Genomic DNA, 22,343 nt, shown 5'->3' on the forward strand with positions numbered 1-22,343 from the left:
TGTAGAGTGCATTACAATAGTCTATATGGGAAATGACCAGGGCATGAGTGACCATTCGAATTCTAGAGACCAGACAAAATGACAAAGTTTTGTGACACTTATAAAGTGGATTCTTGTCCATAAAATCATATGCTGTGTAAATCTGTAAATGCTACAAATATACTGTTTGGTAGCAAGAAAGCTAATCCTGATAAATAATTTGAAGCCCCTATTCTGTAAGGAACATCCTAATCATTTTGACTTTGTTAATTTAAAGAGAACTAATGGATATCAATGGAAGGAAAGAGTAGAAGAGGATGACCAATACCAAGGTGGATGGACTTGATTACAGTGGCAATGGGTGCACCATTGGAAGACCTGAAGGACCAGGCTAGGGACAGATCATCATGAAGAAAGTCTATCTATGTGGTTGCTCAGAGTACACACTGATAGCAAATAATCAATAAATCATTTGATCAGAAGGATACCAAAACTTTGTACCAGGAATGGTAATTAAATTCTGTCCCCACTCCACATTCCCAAGCAGATGCCAGAAGGTTAGATAAGTACATGTAATGCAGCTATGAAGGAAGCCATACCTATGAAGAAGGTCTCTATCTAACAGCAACTCAGAATCCTGCCTTCTGTACATGTTAGTCCCCAGATTTAAATCCTGGGCCTCTTCCCCCAGCCTTTTTGAGTCAATAGCCATACACCTGCTAGCTTCCCAGGTTTGAAGGTTTCTACAATTTGTCCCTTGCTTAAAAAATGACTTTCTTTTGCATAAGAATTAGAAACAGCTTCAACACTTACAATGGGAGAGACGAAACTAAAGGAGACTTTTCCTCTGTCCCATAATACTAGATTGGCAGTGGACTTAAAATATATCTTTATATAATGCTTCATTAATTTATGGGTTCCGTTGCTACAAAATATAATGACGGTCATTGGATTACAAGGCAATGGAGAGAATTGGACTATTACAGATGATACTAGTCTTTATAGCTTATGGGACCAGAGATGCAACTTGCCATTGAACACCACTTATTTGGAGACAGATACTGAGGGAGAACCCCCTACTTTTATGGTATACCGGTGAACTACCCATATGCATTCCTCTAATCATTACAAAACACAGTACTGACATATCTGAAGCTTACTTGATTTTTCAGTGCTCTGTGTAATTATGATCAGAGCACTTCAGTGCAGAGATATATTAAAATGTGATATCATTTCTACCTGTGGAAAACTAGTAAAAAAAAACAATTGTGTAGAGAAGTGAAAATGATTTTTCAGAGAGAATGAGTATAGGTGAAAGAGATACTGCAAGGAGACTGAAATGTAAAAGCATATCCACCTTTCAAAATTCTTACATTTAAATTCCTACATTTTTAGAACACCAAAATTTGTCACAAGCATTTAACACTACATTTTTCTTTTTCATACCAAGAGAATGAAAGAGGCTAAAAATACCTGTGTGGTATATATGCATGTTGTCCACAATACACTACTAATTTTACAACTGCAGTTCAATTATTATGCAAGCCTGCTGCCAGATTTCTCTTGGCATTCAGTTCTGTAGATAGTAAATATTCTGAAAAACTGTGTTGGATTGCAATCCTATACACATACTGTTGAGAGTAATTCCCATTCAACACAGTAGGGCTTCCTTCTGAGAAGATTCAATTGGATTGTAAAGTTCATGTTTTTATTCAGCATATAAGAGACAAAAAGAAAGAAGCCCTCAGCAGCCACAGTTTTCAAGTACCATCCCAAAACTGTTTTTTTTTCCAAATTTTATTTGGAAAATGTCAAGTTTTACACCACTTTCTGATCATTTCCACATGGTATACATTTGTAGTTTGAATTTCCAGAAGAATTATTCTCTAGCTAAAATTTATCAGATCCAGAATGGAAAGTGGATGTAAAGAAAAAGGATGTGAAAGCTGCTTGGAATAGAGTGAAAAAGAATTACATTACAGAATGCCACAGAAGCATGTGAACTTAGGGTATGAGAAGTATGGAAAAGATTACTTGGTAGAATAATGAAGAGGAAGAGGCTGTTGATGAGAAAAATCCATATAAGAGAATGCTGCACAAAATTAGGATGAGAAGAACTATATTATGTATTATGTATAGAAAGAAAAAGATTTGCAGAGAATGTAGTCAAAGTGCAAGGAATGGTTTAAAAAGGGAGAGATAATGTAGAGTGTTTTTAAGGAAATAAAAAATTATTTTGAAAATGGCAGAAGAGGGCTAAACAAGAAGACTGCAGCAGAATAATGGAATTAAATGTGATGAAATTATTTGAGATGAAAATGAAGTGAGGGACTGTTAGAAGGGATAGGAGTAATAGTGATGTATCAAATAGTAGAAATGAAATGAATGCTATAAAAATGTCCAAGAAAATAATTGATAAAAATTAAGTAATAAATTATGCTGGAATATGGTAAGGCTGCAGGTGTAGATGATATAACTGGAGAAATGTTAAAGTATGGATAGGATTTGCTGACAGAGTGGCTATGCAACTTGGTTAACATGTGTGTGTGAAAACTGCATCTGTGGCTGACAATTAGAAGAAAGCTATGGCTATTCCTCTACAGAAAAGGAAAGATAGAATAAGCTAATGTAAAAACTGTAAGGGGATTACTTTGTTAAGTGTGCCTGGGAAGGTATCTGCCATAATTCAAACTGAAAGGGTATAGGAGATGGTAATGAAAAAAAAAATTAAGTGCAATTCAGCTATATGCTAGGTAGGGGTTGTACAGACTAGATTCTTGTTCTTTAGCAAGTCACTGAGAAATATGAATGTGAGAAAGAACATTTATTGTTTGATTTAGAAAAACTATATAATAAAGCGAACATGCTCGAATTACAGGATGTTTCTGTTCATATGAAGCTGAAGGCTGGTTTTAAAATGGAATAAGAGCAGTATTTAACTAAAGCAAAGCAGATGGGGAAAAAACGGAATGCTTAGCAAATGGGTCAGAACTGGAGTAAGACAAGGATGTGTAATGTTCCCTTAGTTGCTTAATGCATTTATAGCCAAATGTATAAGGAATGCTTGTGGTGAGGAATACTGTTGAGGACATGGTTTTGTACACAGCTGATGCTGCATTGTTGGCTGAAACCTGACAGATTTGCTGTGAATGTTAAGTAGATTCTTTGATGCAATAAGCACTATGGATCTGAAAAGTAATGTATCAGTGATCAGAGTACTTGTGTTTGGCAGGGAACAGATTGTAATATATATATACTGTAAATGGCGACAAATTAAAGCAAGTAGACAAATTTGTGTACTGTGGTGGAATCTTTACGAAAGACAATTGAGAAATTTTAAGACGTACACATGCAGGTAGAAAGGTAGTAGTAGTATGTCAACTATTGCAAGGCATGAATGTTTGTTGAAACAAGTGAAATGGCTGTGAATAAGAGCATGCCCCTGCCCATTTATATTAAAATAAGATTTGGATATGTCAGGATGCACTGGGAAAAGATTACTTAAGTATGTATGTGTGGTTTTAAAAAATGTATAGGTACAAGAACAAAGGGATGCTAAGTGAATGTAGACCAAACACTGAAGTTACTTGGTCATGAGGATCTGTTGCAGAACAGTTATATGAAGAAAGCCTGAAGGGTAGAGTAAACAGTATTCATGTAAATTAGTTTTAGCTATATTTCTTTTTTGTATCTCAAGCCTTTAATTTCTTTGGCTTATTACTTCTTACTCTGAAAACGCACAATGGAGGAATAGATGGTAAAGATGACAGAAATGGCAAAACTGACTTGTTAGATAAGAGAAAGGACAATAACTGCATTTATTAGTGACTGGAAATCCCTTGTGAACTTTTTGCTGAAAAAAAGAAAAAAATGAACTTGTGATTTATAGGTTTGATGATTAGAAAGGGTAAACTATGGAAAGAAGGAAGTTAACTTGTAACCTTAGAGAGGGTAAAATATAAATGTACTTGTACCTGCTGCTAAGAAGACCGGAAGCTGCTTCTTTATAACTTTTTCTTTTCCTTTCTTTCTCTTCTCTCTTTCTTTGTACTTTTTTCACTTATTACTTTTCTTCACTTTCCTTACTTTTCTCTTTCAAAATTTGTATTGTTTTATTCTTTTAAAAATTTAATAAAAATTACATATATCAATAGCAGCATTAAAGGGGGGATGTGACTGCCTACTTCCTCCACCCACCCCAGTTCAGCTAGCCCAGAAACAGTTCACGCTAACAGGAGGGGGAGAATTAAGTCTTTAGCCCGACCCCTGGGGTGTGCAATTCTCACTATATACCCTTTAGTCCTAAGACCAGCCTTTTTCTGGAAAAAAAGTTTTTTTTAAGGGCTAAACAAACAAGCCAGATCTATTTGTTCACTCCATACAGCCGCGTATGCCGTAGAACTAAAAACATTGACGGGAGGGGCTGCTCGGCCTCCCATGCCTCTCAGCCACGCCCCTCTCACTTCTGGCTAGACAAATACGCGGAGGGCCCCGAATGTTCCGTTCACATTCTTTGAAGAATCGCGCTTGTTCTGTGCGCGTCATTTCCGTCCCCTTCCGGAAGAGGAGGCGAAAGGAGCCAAATTTGATTTTGCATCCTAGTACTGTAAGCTTGAGCTTGGAAATCAAGTGGTTGTTATTGTCAGAGGACTTGAACCCGGCTGCGGTACCGAGCGCGCCGTCTCCCCCCAGCCTGATCCCCGGGACGGTGGAGGAAAGAAGCCTTGTGGAACCGTGTGGGAGAGTGTAGGTGGGATAACTTGAAAGTCCTGCCGAGGAGCTCATGGTGAGTAGTTCAAGCCCTCCCTTGTATTTCTCCCTCCATTGTGGGGTTGCCTTCTTAGAGGCAAAGCTTTGGCCGTCTTGGGAAACCACACGGACCCCCCGCCCCCTTTGCCAGGCCGGTGATTGCTGAGACAGACTGGGTATCCAGGGAAACTTTGTGGAGAACTGAGGTCTCTCTTAAGTCCCAAATTCAGGAGAGCCTCAGTGCATCGATCTGGTTCTTGCTGAGTCCTGATATGTTGGCTTTACAAAATGCTGTACTTCTCTTTTTCTCATGTAGCGTTTTCCAGCTTCCTACAATGAGGGCAGACTTTATGTTTCTCAGCGCTTGCTGGGTGACAAAGACGCTGTGCTTCCAATGGGGAAATGCCCCTGACTTGTTTGCTAGGTAGTCATGGTCAGCCTGTTGAGCATCTGCATTATGAGTTGCACAGTCTTCTATTGTGCATTAAAAGTTGCCCAGTTAGGAAATTGGGTGCAACAATGAAATAATGCCAGATGGGAGTGGGATAGGATGTTTTGTACATCAGTTGCAGCTTGGAAGGAGAGAAAGACAATTTTGAAAAGTGACATGGCTTGTTGACTTTAAATGTTTTATAGATTTTATGTAAAAGCTCTTGTGAAGTTGATAAATCAATAAAAACCAAGGCTGAGCTTTGCCGTCTGTATTCAGTCTCCAGTCATCAAAGACAATGTAAGGTACTGAGTCACTGACATGGGCTGTTCTGTGTTTGATGTTCAATTTAATTTCACAAAATAAAGATGTGTGATAGAAGTACTAGATAGATTTGCTTGTGGGGCTGTTTTCCTAAAGCTTTTAAAAATGGTGTTTCCCTTTGTAGAAGAGGGTATTCCATGCTTGATCCTTATATTGTTCTTTTGAAGTTATAGATCATGCCTATCCGTGCCCATTGTACCATCTGTTCTGATTTCTTTGACAATAAGACAGATGTTGCAGCTATTCACTGTGGACATACTTTCCACCATTTGTGGTGAGTATATGAATAAAATTGGTGTTAGATGTTCTTAAAGAACAGAAGTACCTTTCTTGAATCTATTGTTTTCACCACCATTGTTTTTCGCCTTATTTCTGCATATATGGTACAGCTGAAATCTTGTTCTTTATTAGGATTGATCAATGGCATTAAGGCATATTATTGAATATTCTGTGTTTAGGAAAGATAAATTGATATTTATGTCTGTACTTTTATCATCCCAAAAATGTGTCTTATGGGGCTATGACAAATTGAGGAGGTAAACAAAAATTATCTGCATTTTTAATATTTTTGGTTTATTAATGAAAATCTGCAATCCCTTTCTTTTGGCAATTTGTGACTTATTATTTTTATTCTCTTGTGTCAGAAATATTAAGTAAATCCTATTCAATATTTTAAAATTCTGTAAGAGCCAGTATTAACATAGGCTCATTACTGAGTCATTTCAAAGCTAGTGTTTATAGTGACAGTTACATATTTTTGTATGCTGGAGTTATGCACATTTTCTAAAAATGTCAAATAATATTTCTATGCAACTTATGTATTCCAAAGACATATTTGTATCTATTTATCTTAAAACTGTTGTTGTGAGCCACCCAGAGTTGCTTAAGATGGGTGGCCATATAAATCTTTTAAATAAATAAAATAATATACATCATGTTTTTAAAATAATCAGAAGTGCTTTATATTTGCATCCCTCAAAAATCTAGCATACTATACTGCTCTTATGGGAATATTGATACTGGCAAACTGTCGACTGCTATGATACTGTAAACTTCAGTTCAGTGAAATCTGAAGAGCTTTGAAAGCTCTAGTGTACAAATAATGGTGCAATACTTTGTGTGGAAACTGAACAGCTTTGAAAGCTATAGTGTACAAATAATGGTGCAGTACTTTGTGTGGAAACTTGAGATTTTACTTTTAACTCATTAGGACTCATATAAAAATGCATTGGATTTGCCATACTGTGTATGCTCAAGGATGCATGTCCTGCAATCTAGTTAATTTTTAAAAAGTATGACTGTCTCTGAAAACAGTTTGCACAGTGTTCCTATGGGTATATACATTTTTTTTCAGTTTACACAACACTCTGAACATAAAATAACCGCATAGGCTGAGTATACACAATACCGTAGGCTAAAATATGGTTAACTAGCTTGTGCTTTATTGTGCTATGCAAACACAGCCATGGTATTGTTTGTCTGGACTTGATTGTTTCGCCTATTTAATACTTTTTAACAAGATCCAATATTTTTGTCCTCCACTCCCTCTGTTACCTATATGCCATAGTCTCATCCAGTGGTTTGATACTGCGCCAAGTCGGACTTGTCCACAGTGCAGAATCCAGGTAAGTCTTGCAGTGTTTGCTAGTTGAAAAAAAATGTTCGGTTTTTAAGCTTACAAAGTATTTTACTAGTTCTACAGCTTGTCAGTTGTTTCCCAGTCAAAAAGAAAATAGTTCTGAATGTCAGAGAGACTACCTCTTTCGTAATTAATCTATCTACACATTAAGATCTGAAGGAGAGGCCTTGTTAGAAGTGTGCCCTCTTTTAAAGGCTGTTTGTTGTTTCCTAATTGGGGTGAATTCCTCTAGAAGTTGTAGTTAATCATCTTCCTTTGGATAAGGAATTAAGTCATGTTTGGCCTTCTGAATTCTCTTCATTACAATTTCAAATGTGAATTTTAATATTTTAATTTAATTTTTGTTAGCTATCTTGAGTGTGCTTGTTGGATAGGCTGGCAGGATCTAGATCTAAAGTGTTTTTTAAAAAATTCAGCTTATGACAGTGCTGCAACATAGCTTTGAATTAGCCTTTAAAAATTGCCAACTATGCTGAAACTTAGGCTGATTCAGGGTATGAATTCCTCTTAAATCATACATGAACTGTAAATCTGCAATAGATGATATACTTCATAGGGCTGCTGCTAGCATGAATAACACATATCTATAAAGCATTCTGCTCATTAATTGGTAGGTGGAACCACTGAGATTTGTTTCTTTTTTTCCTGTGAGGTGAGAAGTCCTATTGCAATCATTTTACTTCAGCCTTAGGAAAAATGGAATTACCACCTGAGTGAAGATGGTCGTTTTTAAGACAAACTAGTCATGTATCCCTCAAGCATAAACTTTCTATATGGACATGAAGTTACAGATTATTATTATACTGTAAGGTTTGCTATGGAGTTGAATTCTTCCATTGCTTCTCTTGTGCTAAGACTGATGCTCACTGGAAAAAATTAACTGGTTACCATTCATCAACCAGGTGAATAGGTAGGCTGGGTATTACAGAGCTGAATTCCAACACATCAGGAGAGAATCAGGTTGGGGATTGCAGTATTAAATTACAGGTTTAGTTAAAGATTCATTGGTCTTATTCTGACCCAATTTTAATACTTTAAAATCAGCATTCAGTTGAACTTTTACTGCTCAGGCAGAGATTCCCAAAGCCAGACTAATCTAACTGAATTTAAGATGCACTTAAATAACAGGTCAGTTGCAACTAATTGTATGTTTCTTTCATTTCAATGCAACTCAAATGTGAATTATTTTATCGGTTTTAGGCAAGATTTTTTAAACTTGCTGAAATTGCTAAATTTAAGCCCCAATTTAATCAGTTATATAATTTGCTCCATTCAGTTTTCCACTTATGTTTTGAGAGCATCAATAGTCAGGATCTTTGGTGTTGTCCTCTGCAAGACCCAGTGAAGTACACAGTTTCAAATGATCATCAATTGTCAGGTGCTAAGCAGTGTGTTCTTGCTTTATTGTGCTTCCATCTTTTTCCGTCCTTGCCAGAGTTTGGCCCTTGTCGCTCTTCTCATTTGTTGGTTTCCTCTATTGTTCACCGCCTCTTGCATCTCTGGTTACCATGGAGCAAGCACAAAATAACATCTTGTGAAGTAGTAACTATGCAATTAGCTGGTGTCATGATTGTATATAATACTTAAAACACAAAGCCGTAGCTACACGGGGGAGGTGGGGATAGCTATCACATTCAATTTCAGTTATTTTTTTATAAAGCAAGTAGCACATATTTGGATTTGGCACAGCATGAGCTCAGCCTCGGCTGCTGAGCTGAAGCTGCCAGGGAACAAACTGCCTTGACTTTCCAAAGGTGTTCGAGCTATTTTCTCAACATTCCAAAACTCTGTGCTGGAATGATAACTGCAGATTTGGGAAGGAGTGACGATAGAAATGTGAAGTGTGTCACCTTAGGTTAGTCCAGTGTGCTAAGTGGGTTACATTAATATCCCTGCTGTACTTGAATTCCCAGCTATATTTTTCCAGTCTTACAGAATTTGGATGTCTGGTGGATATAAGAATTCATATTACGTTAAGTTTGAGGAAACCCTTGCTTTATTTTTTTATGTTCTGAGATAACCTGTGTTTCTTTATTGTCTTGCAATAAAATAGAAATTATTGTTTTAGAAGGCATCTGCTTGTTCACATTTATTCACTTGGGGGGATTTACGTATTTTCTGTAGGTTGGAAAAAGACACATAATCAACAAACTGTTCTTCGATGTTGCCCTAGAGGAGCAGTCAGCACTGGATGCAGAAAGTCTACAGGTAGGAAAATTGGGCTTGCCTTGCAAAAGTTTGCACCCATTACAGGTAGTCCTCTTTAGTGACCACAATTGGGATTGGCAACTCAGTCGCTAAGTGAAACTGCAACTGTGCTTACTTCACCTTTCTTTTGCTCTACAGACCTGCGAAGGTCGTAAATGTGAGGACTGGTTGCAAAGTTACTTTTCCATCACCATTGTAACTACGAATGGTCACTGTATGAGGCAGTTGCTAAACAAGGACTACCTGTACTTGGCATAAGAATACTGTCTCCAGTAAATACTTTATGCCATTAGCTCTTAAAAGTTCAAGGGTGAATCTGCTTCAGCACTCTTTGGTCTGTTTCTTTGGATCCACTTCTGTCTGATGCAGCTACTTGGAATCTTCAATTTAAAAAAAAAAACTCTTTAAAGGCAGGTTGAAATTGGAAGAATTATTGTGGGAAGGCATTTCAGACTTCATGCAGGCAGCAATGCCTTTCCCTTTTTACCTTGACTTTGTTTTGTGAGCCTACTGCCAGCTCTTTAAGCACTGTGTAGATAAGAACGACTTCAGGTTAGGTGAACTCTGCTGTTGGTGTGTTTTTTATGATTGGGACACATTGTTTACTCCAGGTGTCACGGGTCACTGCTTGTAGCTGTTTTAATCCTTGTATGCTGCCCAGAGTCACTGCTGTGAGATGGGCAGCCATATAAATTATTTAAATAAATAAAGCCTGAGAAGAACCTTTGCTTTCCCTTCTCCTATTTAACATCTATGTGAGAATGCAGTGGCACAGAGGCAGGTTTCATAAGCACGCTGATGGCACATAGTTGTACACTATATCTGTATCCCAGCGGACCACATGAAGCTGTTGAGGCACTGCCGCAGTACTCGGGGGCGTTTAAGATCTGAATGGGAAAGAACAGGTTCAACCCTAGCAAGACTGAGGGATTGGCCGTACCCAGGGATTTCTCATCTTTAATTCTTGATGGGGCTGCTTTTCTCCAGGTGGTACTAGAGTTCAATTTGAGGGTTCACGGCACTTGCTGGAAGAGCAAGCGGCAGCTCTGTCTAGGAAAGTTTTTTGCATAGATCCATTTGTGTTCAAATTGCACCCTCTTCTGGACCAACAGACTGTTCTCAGTTGTTCATGCTACAGTCACCTCCCATTTGAACTGTTGCAATGCACACCACATCGGGCCCAGAATATACCTCTCTATACCTCTACTTCACAAGCTGCCCTGGAAACCAGTGGACCACTGGTTGTAATGCAAAGTGCTGCTTGTCATCTGTATAACCCTTCATGGATCAGGGCCTAGATATTTCCAATCATGCCTGCTTCTCCTATAAGACAAGGTCTGCTCCAAGTCCCATCTATGAAACAATGCCATCTTGTGGGATCCCAGAGGTGTGTTTCTCTGTTGCTGCTCCTGACCTCTGGAATAACATTCTCCCTGAGGTCCATTTGGCCCCAACTTTGCTGACCTTCAGGAAAACATTAGAAAGTTGCCTTTCCCCGGATCAAGGCGATTTGTGAGCAACTTGAATGGTTGCTGTTTGATTTTTTGTGTGTATTTCCCAGTGCACTATTATCACTAAATTTGGTCTTATTTCTTTGTTTAAATATATTTTAAGCCCATTGTTCGCTGCCTTGCATCATTCTGATTAAGGAAACCCTATACATTGAGTGAATCAATCAATAAGTATTCAAGTTGCTGTAAACCTGAGAAAAGAGGAGGATAATTTGTCGTTTTTGAAATAGTTATTGTAAGAAAACAGTTAAATGTGAAGGCGCAGCACTTCGGATATGAAGCTGAAAAGGTGCTTTGCATAAAAATGCGGCTGTTTTACAGACACACTGATAGGTGTAGTGTGTGTGCTTATATCCACTCTGAAGCATCTTTTTGGCTTTGGATCTGAAGCACTGCACACCTCCACTGTTAAACTTTATAATCTGATCAGACTGTTTTGTTTTATATCTCACTTCTCCATGCAATCAGGACAATCAAGGTGTTACAGAGGTAGTCTAGAATAAAATAAAACAAGTCAATATGGGTAAAATACATAAATATTTTTTTAAAATATAAACTTTTCAGAAGGCTTGTTGGAGAAAGTGAGCTTTACCTAGTTTTCCAGTTATAGAGAATAGGAGCCAAGCATGACATAGCTTGGAAGTGAGTCAAGAGAAGGATTCCTCTTATATGCCCTCAAACATTCAGAATAGATTGATGAAACAGGAAAGTCTGACATAAGAACAACTGTTTTTGTCTTAGAACATTCCGTTTATGTACTAGAATATGCCAATCCAAACATGCCGAGGTTTGGTCTGTGCAGGTTGTTTAAGTAAATTGTCAGGGGCACAAAGTGGCTTGTAGCATTCCAAATGTATAGGAAAATAGCCTAGAACTGGTAGGCTACCCTTCTCACACTTCCTGCACATATATACAAATATTCATACATATGCAATGATGCAAGATATTGTTGGCATATTTTGTGTGAGCGTAGCACATCTCTGCTCTTCATTAGAGCAGTCTGAATGTTTTCAGGCTTACAGGCAAGCATGGAAAAAAGATGATGATGCTTTAAAACTTGGCTCTTTCAGCAGGTCCTGGGATAGAATGAGATGATCCTCTCCCCAATAGTATATCTTGTTTTTATTATCATGATTGAATTGGTTCCTTTCCCTGGTGTACTGAATGTATTATTGTTCCTTTAGTTTTTCTTTTTTCTATTTTGTTGTTTTGAAACCTATGTAAGTCATTTCATATAAGTTATTTTGAGGATTGAGGTCACATACAGGTTGATAAATAAGCAAACTTTTAAAGTGGTCACATTTTTGTATAGAAATACATTACACATATTTGAATTTGTGTAATATGCTGTATATATAAAGTATATATATATTACAGATGTACATGTAGGAATAAGTATCATGGTGGCTTTGAAAATCATGAATAAAAATGATATCATATTGTTGGTAGTAATTCAGTTCATGAAGATAGTTTTTCATTTTACTTTATGCCAATTATTAAAATATGTTTTGGCTCTCTGTTTTATTTATAAAATTAGCATGCAGTTGTCATCAGAATTAGTCAAAAGAGAAATTATAACCTTTGTATTATATGTGCTGAAAAATCAAGGTAACTGTGTAATGTCAAAAATAGCTGGAAGTATAGACCACTGTTTCTCAACCTCGGCAGCTTGAAGATGTGTGGAGTTGAAGTCCACACATCCTTCAAGCTGCCGAGGTTGAGAAACACTGATATAGACTGTATTTATCATTCTGTAAGGATTTGTTTAAGCCAGTGGTTCCAGTAGCTGTCCCATTCAATGCAGGAAAGCTTGTGCCCTTCTTGTATTCTCAGGCTGAATGTCAAGGCAATGGACAAAATTAGTATTGAAGCTTTTTTTTTTTTACAAAATGAATAGTTTGTGCTAATAAACCTATAAATTAACTTCGAACAGAGGGTTTGTAAGCTGTAGTACCAGCCATTCCTTCAAATTTTGGAAAGTATTTTTCTGAATAGGGTGGGACCAGCAAATGTTTTAAGCACTCCTTTTTTCTGTTCACCTTCCTGCAATATGAGATAAATAACACTTTTTAAGGTTAGCAGTTGGTACTAGCTGTTTACATGCAGCACTATATTATGCTGTAGTAAATACAAGTGCAGGCTTGAAAGAGAGAAACCCAATATCATGGGTTTTGTATCACAGCAAACGATTTTAAACAGCTAGTGTATATAGAAATATCTCTTTCATTATCCAGTTTCCAAATATGAAAATATCCAGAACTTTAATTAAATGTAGGTGTGACTGATTATTCAACTGTGAGGTTTCATTCAATATTCACCTGAAGAAAGGAAATTTCAGGGAGCTACCAACCTTGCATCTTCTGGAATCTCTCACAATCCCACAAAATAATTCACAGAAGATAAAGGAGTAGGTGTGACGGGGGAGAAGGGTGTTGAGAGGGAAGGAGGTATCTCTGAACATTGCATAGACACTTTTTCCACAATCTGGAAAGGTCTAGCTTCCATAATCCCTAGCCAGGCAGGGAAAGAGTAAGCTTCACAATTATATTTTCAGTCCTACTCCTTATCTGGTAATCTCATGATTTTCTATTCCCTGGGAAATAATCTCTGCTTGTGTCTTGCATTCTTTCATTTATACATTCATTTATTTAAAATATTTATATACAGGTTTTGTCGTTTCATTCACAAATGCTTAAAAGAATAGTAAAACACAATCTCCCCTGAAAATATGTTTCAAAAAAATTAACAATCAGCAATAAAACAGTGCATAGGCAAAAATTGTCATTTTTCATTTCACCTAATGCTCTATATATTTTTGTCTATCTCCTGCAGGATGTTTTACACCTTAATGCTTTCCAGGGTTCAGGGGGTCACTTGTAAGGCTTTTTCCTAGCTTATAGACAAGTTATTTTGTTTCGTTTTGACATTTCTAAAAGGCAGAAAACATACCCTTGGTAGCATTAGCAAGTACTGTAAAATTCTGTTAGAAATGAATGCTATATATTTTCTCTTTTTTTAATTAAAAAATGCCAATTACTCCAAAGATCCCTTCAGTGTTCACTTAACACAATTTCCTCCAAATTGGTGGCAGTTTAATGCTGTCTGTTTCATCCAGCTGCTGATCTACATCAGTAACATCCAAGCTCATTTGAATGAGCAATAAACAAAGCTTTAATTTTATTTGGTGTAAGTGTATCCATATGCCATTGCAAATTGTTTTTTGGACTTCATTAAAATAATAGTCTTTGAGGTGCTGTTAACTGAAGTGTGTTATGCATTGGTTAGAGATATTAGTTAAAATATGGTAATATATTTGCCTTATTGCTTTGTTAAATTAAAATGTGAAAACTCTTCCTCTGTGAATTTTCTGCAATTGTTTAACAATTGAAAAATGAAACTGCAAAATACATAATAAGATGATAATTTTTCTCACATTAATTCTTCAAGGGTGGTTGTTTTTTTAGTATTCCTGCAGATCTAAAGCAGTGATTCTCCGGCTGGGATCCATGGAACACTGATAGTCCATGGAGGTCCACTGCACTTTCCCTGCATTCACCATCAGTCAGCTGGTTTGTGATAATAAATTGTTGGCTGGAAGCTGGTTAATTGACATATATAAGTGATAAGACAACGTGAATACTAAAATTCCGAAAATGAACACAGTGAACAGATCTCACATGTTTTGCTAAGGCAGAGCCTGGCTGGACTTAGCATAAAGTTACTATACAATGCTATTTTTTAAAATTGTGATAATGTGTTGGACGTTGTACTTTAACCTGATTTGATTCTTTGTGTGATGTGTTTCAGAATGAACTAGATAGGGTGAAAGCTCAGCTATCCATGAAAGGTAAGTTGAAAAATGACTGGTCTGCGACAATAAAATACAAGTTAAGGATATAATTGTTGTCATGGCTTTGTCCTAATATTTAACACATCTGTATAGAATTTGTTCTGCCTCCAATTTGAGGAATGAAATTTCTTCTGCCCACAAATATTAAGAGTAAATGAAATGCTTTGAACCACTAGTTGATTATGGGCAAAATCCTGTTTGGCCATAGATTTTGCATGATAAAGTTGAGCTTGATGAACATCCAGAACACTCCAAGTTTTAATAACTCTTTTAGGAAATATTTATCTGCCTAATGTCCAGGGTTGTGCAATGGAAACATTATAGCAGGGTTTCTCAACCAGGGTGCTCAACCAGGTTCTCAACCAGAGGTCACTAGGGGTTCCCTGGGAGATCACAATTTATTTTAAAAAATCATTTCAAATTTGGACAACTTCACATTAAAGAGGTAAGTTTCATTCTTTATTTTTGGTTTAAGAACATTGTTAATGCATATATACAGGCCTACCCATGAAACGAATATAATAGTTTTGTAACTTCTGGACTATATTTGAGCCTAAATGTGCAGGGGTTCCCCAAGGCCTGAAAAATATTTCAAGGGTTCCTCCAGGGTCAAAAGGTTGAGAAAGGCTGCATTATAGACTTGCTTCATTGAACTGAGAAATAGGAAAGTTGGGAAGGGAGGAGTATGTTCTGTGAATCTAATTATTCAGGCCCTTCCATGTTCAACAACTTTAAGAATGTGATCATTTTTAATTATTTTCTGTAGACAGCTATGAGTCATATACAGTGAAGAAAATGTCATTTAATTTGAAAGACAGAAGTCCTAAAATATCAGAATACAGTAAAAGACAAAGTTTTACAAGAGCAACTGGGAAGGGTTATGGTTTCCAAAGCATTCGTTCTTACTGGATTATTTCCTTTCCCATATAAGTACTGTGGTGGTAAAAGATACACACACCCCATACTCATGTGAGCTGCATCCACTAATTGACCCTGAGTCCTGACCAAGAGAAGAATCAGTCAGGAACCTGAGGCCCAGTAAACCAGATTGTTTCCATTCACTGCCCATATCTCAGAGGTAGTATGGCTGGCATGCCAACCTAGTAGGAGGGGATAAACAATAAGAAGATCACCCAGATGAGTTTATCAAAAACATTCCAATGTCATGCTGTACAGTAAGTTCCACTGTGTCTGCCTTTGTCTTTGTCTTGCCTTTGCAACGTAGTAGGCTAACGGTATACAGGCTCTGGTTCTGCTTTTGATCAGAGCTGCTCAGCAAAGTGCCAGTGCTTTGCTGGGAGCCCAGTATATACTGTTCTATTGTTTGCATGCTAACAAAGTTATGTTGTATCTTCAAAGTGATTTGGCTGCTTTAGGTGAGCCAGGTTTTGGCCACAACAGTTTGGTGCCATGATTCAGACTGGAAGGATGAGAGGGGCAGCAGTCAATCACTTGCAACACACTCTGGCCACTTTGCAGACTTGTGGTTTCTGCCACCTCCCTTTTCTTCTCCGATCCTGAACCCATTTGAAGATACTCTTGGGGGAATTTTAATTTGGCCAGGGAATTTAGTTTTGGAAGAACCCTGCAAGGTGTGGGTTCCAGTGGAAAGCACCATGAGAGGCTCTGCAAGTGCGAGCCCGGGGTAGCTGCAATATGAACCCTGATATAAGGAAAACTCTGCATGGGCGAGTTTGAATTTTGGCCGGCTGACTCTGCAAGTGACACAAGTGACAAGCAGTTTGACGTATATTTTGGATCCTGCTGACTGACTCTGCGAAGGGCATGAATATGAGCAGTATTCAACATGTGTACATATTTTCTGTTTGTAAGCATTTGTCTCTGTAAATTTGTGTGTTTGTCAAGGGAAGTGGGTGATATGCAGGTTGCTTCACCTTACTCTCAGCTCTATGGTGTGTGTGTACGTGAATGTATAAAATGTCAGTTTGGAAACTGTTTTGAGTGGAGAGAGAAAGTTAAAAGCAACGTGGGTCTGTCCTGTGAAAGCTGAATCTCTCCACAGGAAACCGGAATGCTCCAAATTCGTGGAATTCCATAGCTCTGGCCACACTGTGTGTCTCCCAAATTTTGGAGTATGCTCCCTTTTTGTTATGTACTGCTAATGATTGGAAGCAGGCTCTGGCCATGCCATGTATCCAGCCATTTGTACTCCGTCTTTGTGTAAGTTTTGTGTATCTGTTTTAAGTTGAGTGCATAATAGAAGAAAGTTAGGAGGTTTCTGTTGTTTGCTGTTTGCCATATACGCTTCGTTGTTTGAAGTGTGTGTGTCCTAACAGTCAGGAACCATGCTGAGGCGAGGAATAGGTCTCTAGTGTTTATTACTGCTACATTAGACAGAAAATCCTAACAAACTGAAGAAGCGTGGGAAAACCCAGACAGATAAAGCCAAAAGTCAAGGTGGGTCTGTTCTGTGTCTCTCTGAATGGCTGCTCAACTCCTCACTACTACGCATGCATTTTCCCCCCTGGATAGGGGCCCCCTCCTGCTCACCATCAGTGCTCATGACATCACCCTCCCCTCCAGATTTACATTCCATTTCAGCTCCCTCCTCTCTAAAGTTCCTCCCTCCAAAGTCTCATGATAGTCCATCTCACCCTCCAAGCTCCCATGGGAACTGGGCAACGATGGAAATTCTTCAAAGGAAAACTCCTCCAAGGACGAATCAGTGCTGCTCTCCAGGTCTGATAACGCTTCTGGCCCAGGTGGCTGCTGCTGGAAAATAGCTAGATAATTAGAAGATTCTTCCCCCCTCCCCCTTGGGAAATGCAAGCCTGAGGTGGAGGGCTGAGGCTCCCCCTCCTCCTCTCACTCTGGCCTCAGAGCCTCTGGCGGGGGTGGAGGTTGCCAACTTACGAACTCCTCTGCTTGGGATTCCTTTGCTTGCTCAGTCAAGTGAGGAATCTCTGGTAGAGTGCGAGGCTTGGGTTTGTCAGGGAAAAGCTGATGGAATCGTTGAACCAGCGCTGGTGCATGCACATCTCTGGCATTTTCCCACGTGCACTCTTCCTCAGGGTACCCTTTCCAGTGTATTAAATATTGGATGCCCCTTCCCCTCCTCCTAGAGTCCAGAATTTCCTCGACTTCATATTCCTCCTCCCCATCCACAATTACTGGGGGGGGGGGGCATTTGCGATTATAAGGCACTTGGGGGAGGGTCTTTGGCTAGCAAGGCTCTGTGAAACACTGGATGGACTTTCATGGATGCTGGTAGCTGTAAACGATAAGCCACTGGATTTATCTGCTGTACCACAGTGAAAGGGCCCACAAACTTAGAGTCCAACTTCTTGGAAGGCCTGGTAGAGGTCAAAAACTTGATAGAGAGCCACACTCTGTCTCCTACTGCAATCGCTGGCCCCTCTTGTCTGTGAGCATCTGCAGCTCTCTTGTAAGCACTCTTTGCCCTGTTCAGCTGCTCCTTTAACAACTCCTGTGCGGCTTGTTGCTCTTTAAGAAAATCAGCTGTGGCTGGAACAGTTCCCTGCTGGGAGGAAGTGGGCAACACCCAAGGGTTAACCCCGTAGAGTGCTTGGAAAGGAGACATCTTGGTAGAGGATTGCACAGAGTTGTTATAAGTAAATTCTGCCATGGGGAGCAGGGCAGGCCAATTGTCTTGCTGATGAGTGGTGTAACACCTGAGATACTGCTGTAACCTTTGGTTAATTTTCTCAGCTTGCCCACTACTAGCAGGATGATGCAATGATGATAGGTGGATCTGGACCCCTAATGACTGGAAAAGGGCCCTCCAGAACCTGGAAGTGAACTGAGGGCCTCTATCACTCACCAAGTGATTTATCATGCCTCTATACCTAAAAACATGGTCCATAAACAACTGCGCTGTGGCTTGCGCAGATGGGAGGCCCTTGCAAGGAATAAAATGCGCCATTTTAGTGAAAAGGTCCACCACTACTAGTATGGAAGTCAGCCCCTGGACCAGGGGTAAATCAGTGATGAAATCCATGGAAATTGTATCCCAAGGCCTACTGGGGGTGGGTAGGGGTTGCAAGAGTCCTGTGGGCTTCCCTGGGAGAGGCTTGGCTCATCTACAGGTATGACAAGAAGCAACGTAACCTTTTATGTCTGCAGTCATCTTAGCCACCAGTAGTCTCTCAGAGCTCTATGGAGAGTTTTGAAAACACCTCCGTGGCCTGCCATTTGATGGTCATGGCAAAGTCTCAGTACTTCTTCCCTCAATGAGGGGGGAATGTATAATCGCCCACTATGCCAGAGGATTTTTTGCTTCCACATTAAATGGGGAGGCAGTGTCTTGCAGGCCCCTCTGGAGGTCATCCATCCTGGCCCTGGCATACAGGTCCTGTTGTTGCTGAGCTCTGACTCTTGTAAATAGGTCCTCTGCTTGTCTGCCTGCTGCTAAAATCTCTGTCTGGTTCCCCCTCATAGACTGATCAAAGTTGTGAGGTTGTAATATAGTAGCCTGGACATCCTGGTGAGTAGTGGGGGTTGCCTGAATGGATCGAGACAAGGCATCTGCCAAACGGTTCTGCGCCCCGGGAACATAAGAAATAACAAAATTGAAACAGGAGAAAAACTGGCTCCATCTGATTTGGCATGGGGTGAGGGATCTGGTGTTTTGTAGAAGCTGTAAATTCTTGTGATCAGTGCAAACTTTCACAGGAAAGGTTGCACCTTCTAGCCAGTGCCTCCACTCTTGAAATGCTGCTTTAATTGCCAGCAACTCCTTGTTAAAAACATAGTCTTTCTCTGCCAGTGAGAGCGTGCGAGAAAAAAGGCACAAGGAAGCAATGTCTTCCCTTCTTTGTCAGTATATTGCAATAAAACAGCAGCGATAGCAAAATCTGAAGCATCTGAATGCATTATGAATTGCTTCATGGGATCAGGATGCTTTAAAAGCGGCTGGGATGCAAAGAGATGCTTAAATTCTTGGAAGGCTGCTTGCTCCCTCTCCCCCCAAATGAATTTTGATCCTTTCTTCAAAAGCTGTGTGAGGGGTTTGGCCCTGTCACTAAATTTATTTATAAATTTTCTATAAAAATTGGAGAATCCTAGGAATTTTTGTACATCTTTCACATTTCGGGGGGGTTGCCAAGAGAGAATTGCCTGGATCTTTGAAGGATCCATGGATATGCCTTCTGTTGATATTCTATAGCCCAGGAAATGTAATTCAGTTAAATCGAAGGCACACTTCTCTAGCTTGGTGAACAGCTTGTTCTCTCTCAGTCTTTGTAAGACATTATATACGTGGGTTACATGAGTTGTAGCATCCTCAGAGAATATTAATATGTCATCTGGATAAATGACCAGATACTTATCTAGTAAATCAGAGAAAATTTGATTCATAAATCGGGAAAATATGGCTCCTGTGTTAGTCAAGCCAAAGGGCAAAACAAGGTACTCAAATTTACCAAACCTGGTATTGAAGGCAGTCAGATATTCATGCCCCTCTTTCATCCAGATCAGATTGTACGCATTCCTGAGGTCCAACCTAGTAAAAATGTGTGCTTTCTGTAAGCGATCCAGCAGATCAGATATTAAGGGGAGTGGGTAATTTTCTTTGACTGTGACCTTATTGAGGGAGCTAAAATCATGCACCACTCATGGGTGCCTCCTGAGCTGCCAGTGCCAACGGGTCAGGTTTCTTTGGTACAAAGAATGTAGGAGCAGATGCTGGGGAAGTAGATGGTCGGATGAAACCCTTTTGGAGATTAGAATCCAAGTAATCTTTTAAGGTGGCTAGTTCCTTGGGGGACATGGGATATTGTTTCCTTGCTGGAATCTTGGCTCCTGGTATCAACTCAATGGTGCAATCACAGTCCCTATGGGGGGGTAGTGCTGTGGCCTCTTGTTCACTGAAAACATCTGCGAAATCTGCATACTTGGCTGGCAACTGGACCCCCCCTGCTTCAGTGACTGCGTTGGTTGCTGGAGAGAGAAGAGCGGCTTGAATCTTGTGGTGCTGGCATTCCTTAGCTGGGAAGGAGACTGCTCCCGTAGTCCAGTCCAACAATGGGTTGTGGATCTTCAGCCAAGGTGTGCCCAGGACTATAGGCTCATTAAGTGATGCAGTAACATAAAGTTGGATCCACTCAGTGTGGTCTCCCATTGTTAGTTGCAAAGGTTCTGTGAAACTTTGAATCGGTCCAGCCTTAAGGGGCTGGCCGTCAATGATCTCAACTTCTATGGGACGTGGCAATTCCATGGTCGGGATGTTCAGGTCTTGTACAGTCTGTACATCAATAAAATTGGTGGAAGCTCCGGAATCCACGAGAGCCTCTAGCTTGACCTGGTGCTCTGGGTTTACGTGCATTATGACTAGTAAGTAGTAAAAGGATTGGCTGGAATCCTCGGAATGAGCCCTTCTTAACTGATTGATGGTCTCCCTGCTGAGCTCTGTGGAGGGAGACCGACAGAGTTTCCCTGGTTGGAAGTAGAGGTGGAGGTGGCTCTTGGTTCTGCTGCTTGCCCTGGGGCTCTTACGGAATTTGCTTGGCTTCTCGCTGGGCAAGCTCTCACCATATGCCCCGGGACTCCGCAGTAGAAACAGAGGAATCTCTCTCCTTCTCTGTCTCTCAGCCTTGGAAGTAAGCCTCCTGCTTGCCCCGATCTGCAGAGAGAGCTGGAAATCCTGGAAGCGCTCTGAAGCCCCTGCCTCTCCCCGGCTGCATCTGTCTGAGCTCTTCTAGCCTGGCGTCTATGACCACAGACAGCTGATATAAACCTTCTAAGGTAGCTGGTGTTCCCTGGCGCTCTAATTCATTTTTAATTTCCTCATCCAGCCCCTGTTTGAATTGGTCTTTCAAGGCACTCTCATTCCAGTCTAGATCTCCTGCTAACAGCTTGAAATCAGCAATGTAAATTCCCACCCTCTTGTTGCCTTGCTTGAGCTTCCGAATTTCCCAGCTGGCAGTGACCTCTCTGATCGGGTCGTCAAAGCGTGCTCGGAACCCTGCCAGAAAATTCTGGTAGTCATTGAGAATTGGGTCGTTGTTCTCCACCATGGGAATAGCCCATTTGGCTGCTGGGCCCTTTAGCAGCCTTAAAATGAAGGTGACTCTGGTTCGGTCTGTTGGGAACTCTGCCGGTCTGCTGTCAAAAAACATTGTGCACTGTGTGAGAAAGGTTCTCAACTGTCCTGCTTCTCCTCCAAACTTCTCTGGTAAACTGCCCTGGGATCTCAAGACTACTGACGGAGCTGCTGCTGCTGGCACCAGTTGTGGGTTAAACGGAGCTGGTGGTTGTAACTGCTGTAGCATAGCTGCTTGTAAGGTGTTGATCTGGAGATCTACTTGTTGTTGGTGTTGTTGCAATGCTGCTGCTAGTTGTTGGATGGCTTGCCGAATTTCCTGGTTTTCCGAAGACGTTTTCCCAAATGTCTCTCTCTTTTTTTTTTTTTTTTTTTTGTTCCTTCCTCTTACAATGGGAGTAGGAGTTTGTTAGGATTGATGTCCTAAAAGCCAGGAACCACGCTGAGATGAGGAATAGGTCTCTAGTGTTTTATTACTGCTACATTAGACAGAAAATCCTAACACTGAAGAAGCGTGGGAAAACCCAGACAGATAAACCCCAAAAGTCAAGGCGGGTCTGTTCTGTGTCTCTTTGAATGGCTGCTCAACTCCTCACTACTACGCATGCGTTTTCCCCCCTGGATAGGGGCCC

At 40.1% G+C, this 22,343-nt stretch overlaps 1 protein-coding gene across 1 annotated transcript in view; it reads left to right on the forward strand.

Moving 5' to 3' along the window:
* Positions 1–4,530: 4,530 nt before the first annotated feature.
* Positions 4,531–22,343, forward strand: part of TRAIP (TRAF interacting protein) — a 34,167-nt gene continuing 16,354 nt past the window's right edge. Inside the window, exons 1-5 of the mRNA XM_063292006.1 lie at positions 4,531–4,608; positions 5,650–5,756; positions 7,050–7,107; positions 9,246–9,329; positions 14,648–14,687. Coding sequence (XP_063148076.1) covers positions 5,659–5,756; positions 7,050–7,107; positions 9,246–9,329; positions 14,648–14,687 — 280 coding nt within the window. The 5' untranslated portion in view covers positions 4,531–4,608; positions 5,650–5,658. The remainder of the gene's footprint in view (positions 4,609–5,649; positions 5,757–7,049; positions 7,108–9,245; positions 9,330–14,647; positions 14,688–22,343) is intronic.

This window comes from Candoia aspera, chromosome 2, assembly GCF_035149785.1.
Source record: "Candoia aspera isolate rCanAsp1 chromosome 2, rCanAsp1.hap2, whole genome shotgun sequence".
Taxonomy (NCBI): Eukaryota; Metazoa; Chordata; class Lepidosauria; order Squamata; family Boidae; genus Candoia; species Candoia aspera.